At 44.5% G+C, this 19,456-nt stretch overlaps 1 protein-coding gene across 2 annotated transcripts in view; it reads left to right on the top strand.

Annotated features, from left to right (window-relative positions):
* The first annotated feature begins 225 nt into the window (after positions 1–225).
* The window catches only part of FBXO32 (F-box protein 32), a 44,507-nt gene continuing 25,276 nt past the window's right edge, over positions 226–19,456 (top strand). For both annotated transcript variants that reach the window (XM_025394036.1, XM_025394035.1), the window contains exons 1-4: positions 226–734; positions 6,844–6,956; positions 8,442–8,491; positions 9,710–9,802. In XM_025394036.1, the coding sequence (XP_025249821.1) occupies positions 619–734; positions 6,844–6,956; positions 8,442–8,491; positions 9,710–9,802 (372 nt within the window). In that variant the 5' untranslated portion in view covers positions 226–618. The remainder of the gene's footprint in view (positions 735–6,843; positions 6,957–8,441; positions 8,492–9,709; positions 9,803–19,456) is intronic.

The following is a 19,456-nucleotide window of genomic DNA, read 5'->3' as shown; positions in this document are numbered from 1 at the left end:
GGAAGGGGGCTGGCCCTGCTCCCCACGCCCACCACGCAGGGACCCAGACGCCGCTCTGGTCGCTTCCCTGCACCTCGTCAGCCCGGGAGCTGCAGGAGACCGGGGGACAGCTTTCCGAGCGCCGGGCCTCGCTCTGGGACTACGGTGTCCTGGGGGAAGGGAGGGCGCGCAGAGGTGCCAGGGGCGGCGGGGGACCCGGCCTGGCAGCACCGCTTCAAGTTTCCACCGGCGCGGTTGTGCAACCCGGAGAGGAGCGTGAGCCGCAGGCCCCTCGGAAAACAAGCCGAGCCCATAAACAAAGCCACGTGGCCTCCGGGCCGGGGGGCCGGGCTAAGAGCAGGCGGCTCTTCCGGCAACAAAGAGCAGCGGCCGGCAGCGGGCATAAATACTGCTGCAGCTACTGCCGCGCAGCACTCCCGGAGCCTGCAGCGCCTGAGACCCTCCCCGAGCCCGCCGCCCCGCAGGGTGCCCCGCGCCGTTCCCGCCGCCCCCACGCCTGTTCCCGGCCGTCGTCCCCGTCGCGGGCCCCTGCACCCCGAGCATCCGCCCCGGGTGGCGCGTCCCCGAGGCCACCAGGCCGGCCTCTTCTCCCCATCCGTCCCGTCCGCTCGCGGTGCCATGCCATTCCTTGGGCAGGACTGGCGGTCCCCCGGGCAGAGCTGGGTGAAGACGGCCGACGGCTGGAAGCGCTTCCTGGATGAGAAGAGCGGCAGCTTCGTGAGCGACCTCAGCAGGTGAGGGGACCCTTCCAGCCCCCGCGAAACTGACCCGGGCTGGTCTAAGGGGCGCAGGGACGGCGAATGAGGGGTAGGCAGGGCTGGAGCGGGCTGAGGAGGGAGACCCTGGCCCGGAGGGTGGGACCGCAGTGCCTGATTTCTGTAGAGGTCTCCGGACCATCGGAGACGGGAAATTCGGTTTCTTTTAATGTTCAAGGTCAGTGTCTCCAAGTGGACCCGACTCCTTACAGAACACCTGGTCCCTCTGAGAGTCTGATGACATTCGCGGATCGTGTCCCCAAACGCTCGCTCAAACTTAATGACACAGCTTTAGTGGTCCGTGCTTTAAGGACACAGAAATCGCGCACTTTGCCCTTGTGAGGGCGCGAGCTGGTGGGCTGAGCCGCTTCACCGCGGGGTGGCCCGGCTCCCAGCGCCCAAGCACTGCGGACGCGACGGGTGACGGGATCCAACGCAGGTCCCGCCTGGAGCGCTTCCAGGCCCTGCCCAGTCACGGGCAACCACAAGTGGCCGGGAGGATGAGTAACTAGGAAGGGACAGCCAGATGGTCCCTGGAGCAGCCGCTTACTGGGCGGACTTGGGAGCGGTGGAGGCTCGGGGCTGCAGAGGTGCAGAGGACGGAAGTGGGCAGGGGATGAAACCCACGACAGCTCTGCTTCTGGGAGGACAGGGCTCTTGCACCTGTTTCCTCGGTGGCCCTCTCGGTCGATCGGCTTTATATAGAGAGTGCGCGCCGTTTCCAGGGGTGCCTGTCAGCTGCGAAAAGCCTGCCTGGCCCCGGTGAACCTCTGGATTCGAGGTCTCACCTGAGCCCTGTGGTCTGATGGGAAACCTGAGGTCCGCTGCGCTCCCCGCTCAGCTTGGCGAACGACGCTAGCGCCCGGCTAGTAAGTCAGGTAGCCTGGAATTTCTCGGCCCCTGACCTCAACAGTTGACTTTCAGAGATTCTTAGCATTTAGCCTCGTGAGGGGGGGGCGATGAAAGTGGTTCCAGAAGGGACTGGTGCAGCCAGAGTCACCCTTGGGAGCCTTTTCCTGCCGCCTTTGGTTAAAACCATGGTCCCCTGCACCCTTAAATTGGCTTCAATGGAGAATTCTGTTTCTGGGCCAGGTTCCCGCTTACTGAGATTTACCAGTGGTTGCTTGGATAAAGCATTGGCAATAAATTTTGAGAAGACTATCAAGAAAATGTGGTTATTTTGTCAGCTTGACCTCCCGTGCCTCCCATTTGTTTGCGATTTGTAATGCATCAAATTCCCATTGTCTCACAATGTAAAGAAAGACATTATTTAATCCTGGTGGTCTGTCCGGAGAGACTTAAGCATATTAACTGCCAGCATATAACCATTTATGTTGGAGTTACTTGGAGGCAGTCCCAGGGGAATTTAGGGACCACCATAAGGAAATCTTATTTACATAAAATCAGGTAATTTATTTACAGTAAAGTAAGACCAACTGCTGTTGACAGACTGTGTCTTTTATCTGCTGGAGTTACCAATTATGCCTAAATTATTCTCCCTCAACAAAATGGGAAACTTCCTTCCTCCTTGTTCCTAAGGACAATGATCTAATATTTTGGTACTTTATTTCTGTCTACAAGTTCAGGTTCTTTCTAGAAAAGTGCAGAAAGGGTCTGAAGAGTCATATTAGAGCCGCTCACCCAAATATAATTTCAGGATGCTTCTCAGTGGATAGCAGATGATTGCGTTCAGCAGGAGAAGATTTAAAATGTAGGGTTGTATTAATACTCACCCTACTCGGGAGGCTGAGGTAGGAGGATCGCCCAGAAGTTCAAGGTGGCAGCAAGTTATGACTGTGCCACTGCGCTCCAGTCTGGGCCACAGACCAAGACCCTGTCTCTAAAAATAAATAAAAAATTAAAATTTGCTTTAAAATACCCTGTACCAGCATCAGGAGAGAAACTGGTGTCACTCTCCTTTAGAAATAAATAGTGGTATCTCTGTCTTCACAGTATGGAAGACCTGAAGATGGTCTTAACTTACCACAAAAGTTTAGACTGGGCTGGGATCAGGTGGCTTCCTGCACAGCCCCCCTCCCATGTCCCTGTCCCCTTCATAAGCCTCTTTTCTTTCTTCCCATTTCACACCTGAGCTGGAGCTGTCACATCCATCATCATTACCGCGAATAGTCATTGATATACTGACCACCTGTGGTCTCCTTTGAGTCAGCGTTTAGGAATCATTGGGTAGCCTCCTAGCAAAGCAGCTGGCTGTTTGTTTGCAGGGTATTTTTTTTTCCAGCAACTGTAAACAATCCCTTCCCTGCTTAGCATGAGAAGCCTGCCAACTTCTTAAAAGCAGTTGGCCTTCTGTGGTCTGGGTTTGTCATCTCAAATATCCTCAGTTTTTGGTGTTGGTGACGTTTCCCCGTGATGTCAGGTTTGGGCTGCGTGTCTGCCTACACAGGTGAAGCTGAATGCTTCTCCTGTTTTGAGAAAACAAAAGGCAGGCCCTTAAGCGGGCAAGGATCATGAAACAGAACTACAGAGACATGGTAGACTAATTCTCTAATTCCACAGACCATTCGGCAAGCGGCCCAAACAAGAGCCCAGAATAAAGGATGCATTTGTTGGTTTTCAGCCTGGGGTTATTATTTTGTGTTGACCAAGGCTTGTCCACACAGCACACCTATTCTGGACTCAGCTGGCCATCTTCTCTGTGTTCCGGGACTCCAACCTTCTCCAGTGTAAAATGTTACAAATCCAGTCTCGGCCTTGTGTCCAGGAGTGAGATCATGGGAGGATTTAAGATAAGCTTAAAGCAGGACCCCTTCTCAAAAATGTTGAAATTATATAAAATAGAAGGGGAATGGCAAGTGTTAAATATGGTGGGGCAGATTTAAAATGCAAGGAAAGAGCTTGGCGTGAATTGGGATGATCCAAGAATGCTTCAAGGAAGTGGTGGTTCAGGCGCCTGCACAGCCCTCCTCAGCAACCACCCCCTCACCGCCCACCCCCAGGATGAGTAACCTAAGCTGTCTGAGCCTCTGCCACTCTTTTCTAAGCCTACACTTCTGTCTTTGAAAACTGACTCAAATGTTGCTTTACTGTATAGCTAAGGCTGGACCCGGAAGCAGGAAGTTTACCTTGGTGCCTGGATAAAAATAATAGTTAAGATTTTATGAGTGCTTACTGTGTGCAAGACACTGTTCTATGAGCGTTATACACTAGGCTGTTGGTTTCACCAGAGCATTCTGGGTACTAGCCTTGTGAGTTTGGCGATCTAGAGATGTGTCAGTAAATTGGCGTAGAAATCTCACTGGCTTTCATCAAGGCTATATAACTACAATTAAGCCTCTGGGGGCACGTCACAGCTTTCTTCAATGGTTTTTATTGCAAATGAAATGAGAAATAGGGCTTTATTTTTTTTTCATTCCCTTCTTTATCTGCTGCCAAAACAGTCTTATTTATGGTCTTATTTTGAATTTTTTCTACATTTTTAAAAAGTTGCCTTAAAGTATCTTGGTATGTGGTAATGTGGGGCTGGGGAGTGCGTCTTTTTCTTATTCTAGGCCTGTGCCTATAAAAATCAAGATTAGTAAATAGTGACTACAAAATAGCAACTTGCTGGCTATTATTGAATTTAGTGAAGAAAGCAGCCTCGTTGAGATGGTTTTGCTTATTAAAAAAAAAAAAAAAAAAAATCCAGTGCTCCAATTCCTAAATGGTGGTGGTTTTTCTTGTTAAAAATTTCGGTTGTAATTTTCCATTGGCTTTGCATTTTCTTGAAAAGGACACAATTGAACTCTCAAAATAGCCTCTAACTGAATATATTATTGCTTAAAAGAAAACATATAAGTAGGCAACACAAATAAACCCCATAGGCCTTCTTTCCAGGCCCTACCTCCGGAATCTAAAACCTAATACCAAGTGAAAATATAGGGTTTCTCTTTGGTTAAAACTTTTCTACATTCGACAGTGAGAGAACATCATCAATTATGTAAAATTCTTTCTAAACTAGCTTTTGAAATGAGTCACTCAGGCTTAAAGCAGGTTATTGTAGTTTCTGAAGAAAGTGAGTGCTCCAGTTCCTTTAAAGAATGTTTTTAACTGGAAAAGAAAAAGATGAAATATAAATATTTGACCTTGCTAAGTAATGATCACAGTGTATGGCCCAGGCTCGGAAAATCTGCTGCTGAACCTTAAATGTTGAGAATAAGACAACCTCATTTTATGATTCTCTCTATGTGGAATTTATACTGTAGGTTTTGTTGTTTGTGGGGGGTGTGTGTGTTCTTTCTAAGGAAGCCTTCATGTGGTATTTTTGCACACAAAATGTTCTAGCTTTGCTTTCTAAAGCTGATCTCAGCTGTGGTACATCACGGACCACTCAAATGACCTTCCATCTTTTGCTGTTTTTCTCAACGTTGATTGAAATGTCTTAAGTTAGCCTCAGGAATTCAGCTCTGTTCTTTGTTCTGTCCCTCTTTTCCTTCTGACCTTGGAGCAGAAAATCAACTGGTCAGTGATTCTGTACCCCTATAGTCATGCAAATAGACAGAAACACACTCCTGTGTTATACGAAGCCTGGCCCAAAACACTCATCCTTGGCTTGTTTTCGAAAGTGCCTCTGAGAGGACATTTCTGCAGGACTCTATCTGAAACCTAAAAATATCCTGTTTCCCTGAATGAAAAGGAGAAGGCTATCGAGTTTAGTAGGAAACTCAGTAAATGGTATTAAGCATGGCCGTATGAAGGAAGATTAACAAATGATTATTTATCATGTTAGCCCTTAAGGGCCCAGAAAAGCAACACTGAGTATATTGTTGGAGATGTCATATGTGAGCATATTAGCAAGATACTTGTACTAACTGAAGTACTACTTAAGACAGTATTGTATTAATAACAAAAAGATACTGGAAGTTGCTTCAAATCTTTTTTTCTCTTCTACCATTTATACAATGCCAAGGAAATAGAGAAGTGCAGATGTACATAATTGTACCCAACAGATGTATATCCAAAAAAAATATAAATCAAATTGCATTTTAAATTCAGCAGAAAAACTCAGAACATTAAAGGAGTACAAAATATCGGTGGTGGAAGAGCAAAAAAAAAAAAAAAAAACGAATTTATGTTTTACCAGTTGGCATTATAAATCCTGTTTTATATACTTCGTAGGGGTTGAGGGAGTTAGGGAACCTATCTTATCATACTTCAACATTTCTCCTGCATTCCTTCTGTGGAAATTATTCAGATTTACTTTGAAGTAACATTGTATAGTTGAATAGCTTACTACCCCTCAAATGATTGCTCAGCCCACTGAGGGAAATAATCGCCAGGCCCGAGGTGAGCCTGCCCATCCTTCAGTGACCTGTGAATTAGGCAGGTACATCCAATGTCTGTTCAGCCCTTATAAACATCAATTATAAGTTTACCTTGTACAGTCAAGACCCAAAGTCTTCGCCTCGCAGCATGATGCCTAGTGTGTGTTAGTCAAGGCACTACATGAAACCTAAGCAACTAGCACTATACACAAAGCATCTCCTAGAAATGGAGTTTATAAGTCAGATTTTTGTAAATGTGATTGTGTTTTAAAGACATGTTGGAAGGATACTACTTAAAAGCAGCTTAAGTATACTTTAAATGGATGAATTGTATGGTATGTGAAGTTTATCTCAACGAAGCTGTGTTTTTTTTGTTTCTTGTTTTTTTTAAGCAGCAGCAGCAGCTTGGGGTAGATGCTTTCGCAAAATGAAGGCATTGTGTAGTACGGCGATACCAGTAATCACCCCTCCCCTCCATTCATCGTTTTTGTTTAAAGTAATATTGTAGTACTCTGCATTGCTCTTAGTTGAAGAGTAGAGTGCTGTGTGCCAAATTACAATGCAAGGCACTGTTGGGGAATTCAAAAGAAGTAGAAGCTCCCATCCCTGCCTTCCACACAGATGTGAACTTGCTTCATCCTAAAGGAGAAGTCTGTGCCTGTATAGACTTTTTTTTTTTTTTTGAGTGATCATTTTATTGTTTTATTTTGTTTGAGAAGCCTGTATGTTTGTTTGTCTTATAACTCAGTGAGTTATTTATAGAAACAGCTCAGGTTCATGTATAGCTGTTACATCTCATCCTCTTTGTCTTCTGTTATTCATAGTTACTGCAACAAGGAGGTATACAATAAGGAGAATCTTTTCAACAGCCTGAACTATGATGTTGCAGCCAAGAAGAGAAAGAAGGACATGCTGAATAGCAAAACCAAAACTCAGTGTAAGCCATTTGTTTTGAACTTCAGAAAAAAATCTGTTTGAGATAGTTATGATTGGTTCTTGGAGGGAAAAAAAAAAAACCACCTCCCATGTCACAGGTCTGCCTCAGTGTTTTACTGTGTATCCCTGACAGAGGTTACTGAGATCTTAGCACTCAGAAACCTGGCTGTGCATTTTACAAGCGAGATTAACATATTCTTTATAGTCTTGTTTATAAGTCAGTTGCTAGTTGAGGGCCTTTTTTCCTGCCAGTCATTTGTATTTGGTTATTTTACACTGATGTGGTCGGCTGAATGAGTTCCAGTGTGTATTTTTATTTTGAACTGTTTTGAGGCTTTGAAAACAGATTTTTCTCCCTCTTTCCTTCTATAAATCCTATTAACATTTCTAGACACTATATGTAAGTATCAGCAGAGAATATAAAGTTTTATTAATAGCAGGAATTACAGGTTACTTTATCTGTAATGCATGTTTTCCTCATGTTATCTGTTTGATTTCTACTTTTCATGGGCTTATATAAGTTTCAGGTTTGGCATTGAAAATAAACTTGTACTTGAGTATTAGGTTTGTGTGGGTTTTTTAATTTTTTTATTTTTTATTTTTTGGTGTTTTTTTGTTTGTTTGTTTTTGTTTTTTGAGACAGTCTCTCTCTGTCACCCAGGCTGGAGTCAGTGGCATGATCTCAGCTCACTGCAACCTCCACCTCCCGGGTTTAAGTGATTCTCATGCCTCAGCCTCCTGAGTAGCTGGGATTACAAGCATCTGCCATCACACCTTGCTAATTTTTGTGTTTTTAGTAGAGACGGGGTCTTGCCATATTGCCATGTTGCCCAGGCTGGTCTCAAACTCCAGGGCTCAAGCCATCCACGCCCCTCTGTGCACAGCATGTGACTCAGTCTGTCAAAGCCTAATTTCATTTTTCGGTGGGGACGGAGTCTCACTCCGTCGCCCAGGCTAGAGTGAAGTGGCACAATCTTGGCTCACTGCAACCTCCATCTCCCGGTTTCAAGTGATTTTCCTGCCTCAACCTCCCAAGTAACTGGGATTACAGGCGCCTGCCACCACACCCAGCTAATTTTTATATTTTTAGAAGAGATGGGATTTCACCGTGTTGGCCAGGCTGGTCTCGAACTCCTGACCTCTAGTGATCTGCCTGCCTCAACCTCCCACAGTGCTGGGATTTCAGGCGTGAGCCATTGCATCCGGACTGTAATTTCTTATGGCATAATGTTTTAGAAAATAATAATTTGGAGCTTTGGTATAGGAAATCTGGCTATCAAAGATTTAGAGTGCTTCAGACAAAGCAACTTATAGCCCCAGTATTTCTACACTGCAGAAATTAAGCACTTGAAACTCCTTAGGTTGTCAGTAGAGTCCTTATCTTTTTTGTCAAAACTTTTAAAACTTTGGAATACATGAAATGAAATGTTTTAAATCTTGAGCATGTTGCAGATATTAAAGCTGTGTATTCTTTTTGTCTCTATAGATTTCCACCAAGAAAAATGGATCTATGTTCACAAAGGAAGTACTAAAGAGGTGAGCATCCATTCATTTACTAAGTTATGCTAAACCTTATCCCTTCCTGATAGCGTAGGGAGGGATATGGTAGGGAGGGAAATTACTTCAAATCATGAGTGTCTTCTTGGATGTGGGAGACGGCAGCTATTAGTCTATTATCTAGCCAACCATCAGAGTTTGGAACAACAGAGAGAGAAAGAAGCAAAAAAGTCACTAGGTGGACCCTCTAGTCATTCAATGAAATTATGTATGTAAAAGTGCTTTATAAAGACTGACATGCCCATCTTAACCATATTATTATATTGTCCTGGGTTTTGCCTCAGGGCAATGTCTCCCTTTTGTTCTAAGATCTCTTTGGACTTCAACTCAGTTAAATTTCAGTCCTAGAAGGAATAATCACTAAATATAGTAGAAGTTTTCAGTGCCTGCTCAGTGTGATGTGGGAGGGGACAAGACATTATAATAACTACATTTGTATGGTACTTTATAAAGCCCTTTTATGTATATTTTCTCTCTGCACAGGCATTTGCTAAAATAACTAGGATACAAGCATATGAAGAATTTCTCTGATTGTCAGGGACCTCAGTGAACATCTAGTTCCCTCTGTAATTTGAGGTCCAGAGGGGTCACTGATAGTCCCAAAACCACCCAGATACCCAGATACCCAGATACCAGGACTATGAGCCAGGACTTTATACTCCCAATTCCCTCTGTGTTCATAGGTTAAAAGATCAAAACTTCTTTGCTTTCTCCCAAAACCTTAAAAACACTTTTGATGATCACAGTGAGAAAAGCACTATTGGTATAAGGCAAGCTGGTGACACAGTTGGCGCAGGTAGGTCTAATTCTCCTCCTAGGAGTACGTTACGGTCACCAACCATCATGACCTCCCGTATCCCATACCTTGCTCCCAGTCTTCCCTTAATATGCAATTACTTATGATTTTTCTAGACTAATATGTGGAAAAATCATAAGCAAGGTCCCAAATGGTACAAGTCAAGAAAAGGGCATGTTTAACATGTGAGGGGCTGACTGAGGCAGCTGCTGGCTGTGTTACCCACCTTGGTGCTTCTCAAGGGCTTGTGGATACAGGAAAGAAGCCAGTGCCCCAGGTCACCTAAGACAGGCATCAAGCTCATTTGGCAAAATCCAATTGGGTTGTTGTAACTGGCTCATTCTGACACGGATGACCTCTGCATGCAGGAGTAACTTCTGTGCCTTTGTTTTCGCGTTCAGCGCCATGGATATTGCACTCTGGGGGAAGCTTTCAACAGACTGGACTTCTCAACTGCCATTTTGGATTCCAGAAGATTTAACTACGTGGTCCGGGTAAGTCTCAAATGCCTAAAGGCTCATCCATGCCCTTTCCCAAGTTGAATCATCTCTTTGGGTTGTCTTGAAGTGGTTTCCCCAAAAAATAACTTTTTAGGACCTTAAGAATTTTGAGGCAAGCAGAAAACAGACCCCTCAATCTCCTTCTTCCCCAACATACTTCAAGTTCTTAAGTGGGTCGCACTAGGATGTCCCTGAGATTGGCCAGGACGGGCAGGGGCCGCCATATTACCCCAGTGAGTAGGTTAAAGAGCCAGCCTCTTCAAGTGAAATTTCACGCCAAGCCCCTTCCAAGCCCGCCCTGTGGATACATGGGAACATGTCACAGGCAGCACCAGCCCTGGCAACAGCCTTAGCAAGAGAGAATTCAGCAGGAAGCAAACCCTAGAGCACTTTGGCCTGTTTCAAAACCCTGCACCTCTGACTGTTCTCACTGTCTCCCACTTGTCCTACTTCAGCTGACTCTGGGGGACCCCAAGACATTCTCAGAAGAGGCCACAAAACTGGATGAGTTAAAGCACCTCCGTGTTTTGTGCCTGTGGTTCCCTTCCACCCCCGTGTGATAACAGTATTCAATCCCATGTCCACCGAAAGCTTAAAACTGCCTGTTTTGGCCAAGTGCAGTGGCTCACACCTGTAATCCCAGCACTTTGGGAGGCCGAAGTGGGTGGATCACCTGAGGTCAGGAGTTTGAGACCAGCCTGGACAACGTGGTGAAACCTCATCTCTACTAAATTAAAGAAAATTAGCCAGGCGTGGTGGCACACACCTGTAATCCCAGCTACTCGGGAGGCTGAGGCAGGAGAAGCGCTTGAACCCGGGAGGTAGACATTGCAGTGAGCTGAGATCATGCCATTGTATTCTAGCCCGGGCAACAGGAGTGAGACTCCATCTTAAAAAAAGAAAAAAATACAATTCTGACTGTTTGGATCTGCCATTTTCCATTTTAAACCCATTTTGAAAAAAAAAAGACTGATTGCGGTGACTCATGCCTGTAATCCCAGCACTTTGAGAGACTGAGGCAGGCGAATCACGAGGTCAGGAGTTCAAGACCAGCCTGGCCAACATAGTGAAACCCTGTCTCTACTAAAAATACAAAAAAAAATTATCCGGGTGTGGTGGCAGGTGCCTGTAATCCCAGCTACTCAGGAGGCTGAGGCTGGAGAATCACTTGAACCTGGGAGACAGAGGTTGCAGTGAGCTGAGATGGCGCCACTGCACTCCATCCTGGGCGACAGTGCGAGACTCCATCTCAAAAAAGAAAAAGTTAATGAGCAAAATATTAATGATGAATATGGTAAAGCAGATCAGCTTAACCATGACTGTCATGTTATTATTTTTAATTGGTTTATTATTTTGTTATCTCTGCCTACCCTCCAAAGCTCCCTTGTGTATTTTTGTCAGCAGTCAACCTGGGAGGTAGCAGCTGTTTGGGTTTTAGGCTCAGAAGTAGGAGGGAATTTTCCCCCGTGGGTGTGGTTGGTTTGGTTTTTATTTTCTTTTTCCTGGATTGTTGTGCTTCTCGGTGCTGTGCCACTGAGTCAGATGATTGCAGAGGCTCAGCCAGGGTGATGACATTCAAGGCCCCTTGAGACCTGGATCCTTCACCTGTCATCTGGGCAGATGCAGGCTTGGCTGTCCAAAGTGACCTGATAAAAACCCAGGCCTGCAAGAAGCAGGTTAGGAGCTGTGAGCTGAGCCTGTGACCAACAGAGCAGATATATTCGCTCTTCAGCTAAGCTCTTCTTCCAATCCAAAAGGGATAAAAATAAGAGACCTTCTTGGGTGAAATGTTCACGCCATTCAGTGTGACTCTGCAAGTTCACGGAGGTCACCTAGTCCTCCTAGGGCCCACAGACTAGTCTAGGCTGGTTGGAAATGGGCCCAGGATGATCTGGAAGCTTCCACTGCTAAGAATACGAATAGTTTCCATCTTCTGGGTATTAGAGGAAGACGCTTAGATCTGATGTCTTATTACAAACTGATCTTCAAAATGGTCAGTTTTTAGATGGCCTTCCTTTCTACCTGCTTTTCCTTTTACAAGAAATAAAGCAAAGGAACAAGCATCATGATAGTGAAAATCTATTTCATCCAATATGTTCATTTTCACCTTTTATCTTTTCAGTAACCCTATAAAATATGGGTGCTTTGATTATCTCTCTTTAAACAAATGCTAGTACAGTAAGATAAAATGACTTGTCCACGATCACAAAGGGATGAAATCAAGATCTGAAATCTGGGCAGTCTTAGAGTCTACACTTTTAACTGCTACCATGAGTTCTCTGTGAGCAGAGGATCTGAAGTAAAATAGCCTGAGGGCAGGTCCCAGCTCCACTGATTTCAAACTGTCTCAGCCTCCCTAGAGACGTGGTTTCCTCCTCTGTAACAATGACTTACCTCAACTTTCCAAGGTAACTGGGGAAACTTAGTGATATAAACAGAAGCACTTTGCACAGTAGAATCTATCTACTGTGCAAAGTCAGCCGCTAATGTTTACTATTACCCACTTACCAAAATTATTGATTTCCCCCTAAGATGCCTTTTCAGTTGAGTTGATTAAAATGTTTTCTACTTTTAAAAAAATAATTGGTGAATCTGGCACTTGCGTAAGACGCAGCACAGAGAACACGTATCCAAGAGTATCTAATTGTAAAATACATCAGAAGCATTTTGCTTTAAATAATCTTAGAGAAACTGCTGAATGCTTTCAAAGTTGTTAGGCTCAGAAATAGTGGAAAAATATGTCTATTTTGCAAAGAACAATTTTTCCCCATCACTATTAGAGACCTCTGTAATTTGAGGAATAATATGTTATTTTTATAAAGAACTTAAAACTTTTTAATGATAGCCACCGTGTTTTGAGGTTTTCCTTCTTAGGAACTCAGTATACTTCTCATACATTCTTATCCTTAAACCAACTCTGCAAAGTAGCTTGCCAGTATATTATCCCCATCATACTACTTTGACCTAATGGTGTTTAAATGCTACAATGATTACTGGTTTCACTAAGGAGCTAAACTGATTTTAAGGGCCATTTGGAAACAAAAAAAAAGTTCAAAGCCTTGAGAGCCAAATACATTTTCTGAAAATCTGTTATGTTCATGCTGGTTGTCATCTTCCAAAAAAGAGCCATGCGGAGGTAATAAAAGAGACGGCTAACACTGCTATCTCAAAGTGTTATCACTCAGCATGAAAATTTCATGGAATGTTTAGAGTTGGAAAATTTTTTACTATAACTTGGAAAGATGTTTATATAACATTTCTACATCAATTTCACTGGCTACAAGCTACATGTATTGGCCCTGCTCCCTCCCCTACACAGCCCCAGTGACATAAAGACAGTTCTAGCTATGTGTTTTAAAGATTTCACATCTCTAGAAGCAGCAGCTTACCTACTCGTGGAAGGACATTTAAAACATAGTTTACCCTATAGCTCAAGACCAACACATTTTGGAAATTCCCTCGGGGAGCTGGAGAGGATTCCAGAGGCTGAGCCAGTCGGACTGGAAGTTTGTAAACATGAGTAGGTGAGTGCTGACTAACCAGGTCACAGAGAGGTCAGAGGATTGAGTGAGTCTTGAGCATCAAGTCAACCAGGAGAAGGTTTCAGAGACCATCACCCACGTAATGGCTCTGCAGTGAGCCTGCTGTGATCCCAGTGGTTCTTAGCCCTGGCTGCACATTGAAATCACCTTCGAAGCTTGTTAGACTACAGAAGCCCACCTCTGGAGCTTCCAATTTAATTAGTTGAAGGTGGTACCCAGGCATTGCTACTTTTAAAACGTCTGCCTGGTGATCTCAATGAGTTTTCAAGTTTACAGACCAGCTCAGAAACTACTTTGGAGCCCAGATATTACATTTTGCATATTAATGAGAATTTTTAAACAAAGTGCATGGAGACATTAAACTCTAGATATGACTTCTGGGGCGTGTACTCTGGTCCTTCAGGAATTTAGTGATGGAAAGAGGACAGCCCCTCCTATATTCCAGCTCAAAGTTTGAAGCTTGTTTTTTTGTGGTACCTTCTGCGCATCAATCACTTTACTTCTCTGAACTATAAAACTGGGATAACCATACCTTACCTATACTGAAGCATTTTTATGAGAATGAACAAATAAAGTGTAAAAATAAAGGCAGTGGGTGTGAAAGTGTTATATACATTTCAAAATGCAATGTAACTTACTTTTCAGAAAGTTAAGTAGGATTTTAGCATATGCAACCATCTTTCTAGGGTGACTAAACCTGAAGACTCAATTCATAGGCCAGATACAGTTGGGGACAGAGATTTGCCTATTTGCAGTGGGACTTCTGAGGTCCTTAGAATGGTTGTACATTTTTAAAATCTTTATATTCTCGCCAGAGAGGCTCAATGACAGAAAACACCAACATTTATCCAAACAACTGCCCCTGTTCCCTTGGTCCCTAGTGAGTCCCTTGAGAAACTGCATTATTGGGATAAGATGGAATTAAGATAAAAACTGAGCAGTACCAATAAAAAATATGACTTTAAAAGGTCATGAAAGCAACTGTTATTTGGTGTCTGTTATTGCTGAGTACAATGTGATGCAGAGCTTAAACTTGAATTCAAACTTATACTCCTCTAAAACCTGCATTATTTTCTCCAGGCCCTGCCACTAGCCAGTGAGGGAAATAGATGAAATAGATCTGACTCTACCTTGAAGGTCTGCAGCAGGGGTCAGCAAACTTCTAGCCCTCAGGTCAATAGCCTACCGCCTATTTTTATATGGCCCATGAGATAAGAATGATTTGTACATTTTTCAATGTTTTAAAAAATTAAAAGTATAATATTTCATAACACATGGAAATTATGTGCAGCTCAAATTTCAATATCCATAAATAAAGTTTTATTGGAACAGCTATGCCCATTCATTAGATACTGTCTGTGACTATTTTTGTGCAAAATGTCAGAGTTGGGTTCAGAGTTGAGCAACAGAGAGCTTATAGCCTACAAGCCTAAAATACTTACTATCTGGATTTCTATAGAAAGAAAAAAAATTATTGCCCCCTGCCATACAGTGTAACTGATAGCCTGAGAAGTGTGCATTAAAAGAAGTTACCTACCCTGACACCATGAGAATGAATTTGAAAAGAACCAAGATGTGGTAGAGGCAGATAGGCTATGAAGTTTCAGAAGGGTAGCATCACTGTGGGCAGGATATTCAAGAAAGACTTCAAGGAAAAAATGGGATTTAAACTGGTCTTGAATAAGGGTAGAACTCAGGGGAACTGGTTTGAGGCAGGCAGGCAGGTATAAGGTCTTTTGAGAGATCAGTGAGCAGAACATTCAAGTATGGACAGAAGTAGCACAGTGTGCTTTAGAATATAGGATCGTGAGCTGGGTGCAGTGGCTCATGCCTGTAACCCCAGCACTTTGGGAGGCTGAGGCAGGAGGATCATTTGAGGTCAGGAATTCAAGACCAGCCTGGCCAATATGGTGAAACCCTGTCTCTACTAAAAATACAAAAATTAGCCAGGTGTGGTGGCGCACACCTGTTAATCCCAGCTACTTGGGAGGCTGAGGCAGGAGAATCACTTGAACCTGGGAGGCAGAGGTTACAGTGAGCCAAGATCGTGCCACTGCCCTCTAGCCTGGGTGACAGAGGCTGTTGTTTTAGAAACTCTGTCTCAAAAAAAAAAATAATATAAGATCATCGAAGGGTGTTGCTACGAGCTGGTTATTATGATCTTGGGCAGGCCTCTGTTGCCCATCTGTAAGATGGAAATGATGACAATAGCACGCTGCTCCTAGATATCATGAGGACTAAATGAGATAAGCAGTTTATGAGTGTTAGTCATGTATAGTAAGAAGTTTATAGACACTACTGATGATCGTTCATTTAAATATGGCTAGAAAAGGAGATTGGACAGACTTGAGAAGAGGCTTCGAGTGTGAGGCTACATTATCTAGTACGCAGGAGGAAGCCACTGGAAAAAAACAAGAAACAGCACCTTGGCCAAGCAGTGTTTCAGAAGGTCATGACTTCTAACAGGCTCTGGCATCCCCAGATGCCATCAACCAGCAAATTATAAATCTGTTACTTTGTGGTTTACAAATTCCATCTTTGTGTATCTACGTCTTTGATAAGCACAGTCAGGCTGTACAGTAGGCAGATGTTGTTAACCCATTTTAGAGGTGAGGAAGCAGAGGCCAGGGAACTGGGTGATTTGCACAAGGTTGCCTGCCCAGGAAGGGACGTGGAATAGAGGCAGGACCTAAGCCTGGTTCTCCAACTCCTGCTCCAGTGCTCTCTCCTTTCAACCGCATTGCTTAGAAGGCAAAATGCAAAATGGAGCCTGCCTTTTATCACCACTAACATATTTGCACACATGCACACATGCTATCACAGGAGAGGGTCTTAATGCCAGAATGACCTTTGATCTGATTACTCCTAGCTCTCTCTATGGGATGAGAATGAGCTGAACTCTACAGTAACTGTAGCTGCCATTAACAGCCCGGGAAGGTCAGGGAGAACTTGAGTACCAGTTTTCTCACTGGAGTAAACTGACCCATACATGCTAGTGGATGAAGAAGGACAAATAAAAGCTTGCAACCCCAGTTTCTTTGTCCCTCTGCAGCAGAGCATCACAACCTAAACCGATGCACATTCCTATTTTTTTCTGCGTTACCACCCTAAGTGCATTTGAATGTTTCCAGCAAGTTACTGCATTCCTACCACCCCTGAAAGCATTTTCCAAAAACATGTTTTAGTTTAAGTTGACTGGCGGTTTGGCAAACAAAAGGCTGGAATATGGCACAATGACTCAAATTTAAACCCAATGCCTTAAATTAAAGGCATGCTGTTGCCAAGCCCCTGGTGGGCCTTGATGTGCATCAGCATCCTGGCCCCTTCACACAGGTTCCTCTGCCACAGTGACCTTGGATTCACTGGAGGCTGTACATGCAGAGGCCTTCCTCTGATGGAGGGTGGCCTCGGCCACCTGGGCTTTAAACTGGTGCTATCTGGGATGAAGGAAAGGCCAACCACTGCAGCAGCAATAAAGGCAAAAGAGCAGAATCACGGGCCCGTTTGAAAATGATGCACAGAGCCGGGCGTGGTGGCTCACACCTGTAATCCCAGCACTCTGGGAGGCCAGGGCAGGCAGATCACCTGAGGTCAGGAGTTCGAGACCAGCCTGGCCAACATGGTGAAACTCCATCTCTACTAAAAATACAAAAATTAGCTGGGCTGATGGCACACTGCTGTAATCCCAGCTACTCTGAAGGCTGAGGCATGAGAATCACTTGAACCCGGGAGCCAAGATCTTGCCACCGCACTCCAGCCTGGGTAACAGAGGGAGACTCTGTCTCAAAACAAGAAAAAAGAAAAGAAATGATGCACAGAAATGATTGTGATCCTACCCTTCTGAAACTTCCAAGCCTATCTCCCTCTACCACATCTTGGTACTGGGGGCATTCACTTAGTCCCGGTTACTCAGAAGGCTGAGGCAGGAGAATCATTTGAACCCGAAAGGCAGAGGTTGAGGGCACAGGGTGGGTCCCTCAGTGACTGCTGGTTAAACTGCTAGTGATTTCATGGGAGGAAATCTGTATCTCCTGGAATTTCTGGCCTTGTTAGTCATTTTTATTAGCATTCAGGCAGGCAGATCCTGTGGTGTCTAGGTGCCCACAGAAGTGGAGGAGGCTCACAGACACGGGGACATGGCCACAGCATTAGAGGGGGCTGTGCGGAAAAAGGAGGCCACCTGAAGAAGTGGGAGATGCCCGCACCACCCTAGGTGTAGTAGGGTATTTGCAGAAGTAGGAGGGTACCCACAGAAATGAGGGCTCCTGTGGAAATGGGGGAAGATTAAGAGACTAGAGCATAGACTCCTAATAGTATAAAATAATTTAAGCATGCGCTCTCCATTTATGCATATTCATAAATTCACTTAGAACTCATACACCTCTAAAAGATGCCCTATTGATGTCTACCCTGCAGTGTTGCTGTGAGAATGAAACTGAATGTCAACCTGGTAAATGCTGTAGAACCACACCTGGGATGTGGTAACATTCAAGGAGTGTAGTAGTTGTTGCTGTTACTGTCATCATCAACTTTAGGGACCTTATGGTGGGCATTAGAAAATACACAAAATCAGAGATTAAAGATCATATAAAATACTGAGATTTCTGTTTTATTAGTTTTCTACCTGATTTTCTTTCCAGTACTACTTCAGAGACTGCTGGATTGAAAGTGTGCCCATTTTGTATCATTTTTTTTCTTGATGACTCAGGATCTAAACCTATAGCACTAGCATGCCAGCAGTGTTTCTTCTTTTTTGTTTTTGTTTTTTGTTTTTGTTTGTTTGTTTGTTTTCTCTTTGTTTTTGTTTTGTTTTGAGACAGAGTCTCGCTCTGTCACCAGGCTGGAGTGCAGTGGCGCGATCTCAGCTCACTGCCACCTCTGCCTCCCGGGTTTAAGTGATTCTCCCGCCTCAGCCTCCTGAGTAGCTGGGATTACAGATGCCAGCCACCACACCCGGCTAATTTTTGTATTTTTAGTAGAGACAGGGTTTCACCATGTTGGCCAGGATGGTCTCTATCTCTTGACCTTGCGATCCACCTGTCTCAGCCTCCAAAAGTGCTGGGATTATAGGCGTGAGCCACCGTGCCCGGCCAATGTTTTCTATTAAAATTCTAGCTAAGCATCTTGGCCCTGTCGGGGGCTTATCACACCTTGGGATGTGCCAAATTGTTCAGGTGAGCTGGGTTTTCAGTGCCAGTCCCACAGACCTTTTCTCATCCAAGGAGGGATGCTCCTGAGAGCATTTACACTGTGCTCTAAGTATCTGGGACCCAGAATCTGAAGGCCTCATGAGTCCAGTAAAGGAAGAGGTCTCCAACGGCAAGAAGTGGGAATTGACAGCATCCTCCTGCTAGGTCTCCATATGCAGCAAATTGCTTCAAATGAATGCTTTTGAATCCCTGAACAGGTATTTCTACACTGGGGCCCAAACACCTAGTGTTGCCATAGCCACTTGAGAATCATGTCAGACCTGGCCCCTGCTTGTCAGGTGCTTCTGGGCTACTCTAGGGGGGACAAAGTATTACTATTCAAATGGCGAATTGAATTAGCACAGTCTGGGAGCCTTGGAGATGGCTTCTTGAAAGAGGTAGAACCTGAAATTCTCCTTCCTTGAGGGATGGCCAGGATTTGGCCAGATGGAAAGGCAAGTGGAAGGCTTTGCAGAGACAAGCGATGTAAGCAGAACCTAGAAATGGGAAGGAACGAACGTGAAGGGGAATGATTTTGGGTCGGGGCCAATAGCAATGTGACATTCAGCCTATAGAACTGTAGGGCAGAGGTGAGCGTTGCTGGAATAGATGGGAGCTCAGTTTAAGGAAGATCACTGCCAAACGTCACTGTTCAGATGGATGCAATGGGGAATCAACGGCCATTGTCAATTCAAAAGTAACCAGGGCCAGGTGTGGTGGCTCACACCTGTAATCCCGACACTTTGGGAGACTGAGGCTGGTGATCACTTGAGGTGAGGAGTTTGAGACCAGCCTAGCCAACATGGTGAAACGCCATCTCTGTTAAAAATACAAAAATCAGCCGGACATGGTAGCAGGTACCTGTAGTCCCAGCTACTCAGAAGGCTGAGGCAGGAGGATTATTTGAACCTGAAAGG

The sequence above is a fragment of the Theropithecus gelada genome, chromosome 8 (assembly GCF_003255815.1).
Source record: "Theropithecus gelada isolate Dixy chromosome 8, Tgel_1.0, whole genome shotgun sequence".
NCBI classification, from domain to species: Eukaryota; Metazoa; Chordata; class Mammalia; order Primates; family Cercopithecidae; genus Theropithecus; species Theropithecus gelada.
The sequence above is the reverse complement of the archived record's forward strand: the minus strand, read 5'-3'. Positions and strand labels throughout refer to the sequence as shown.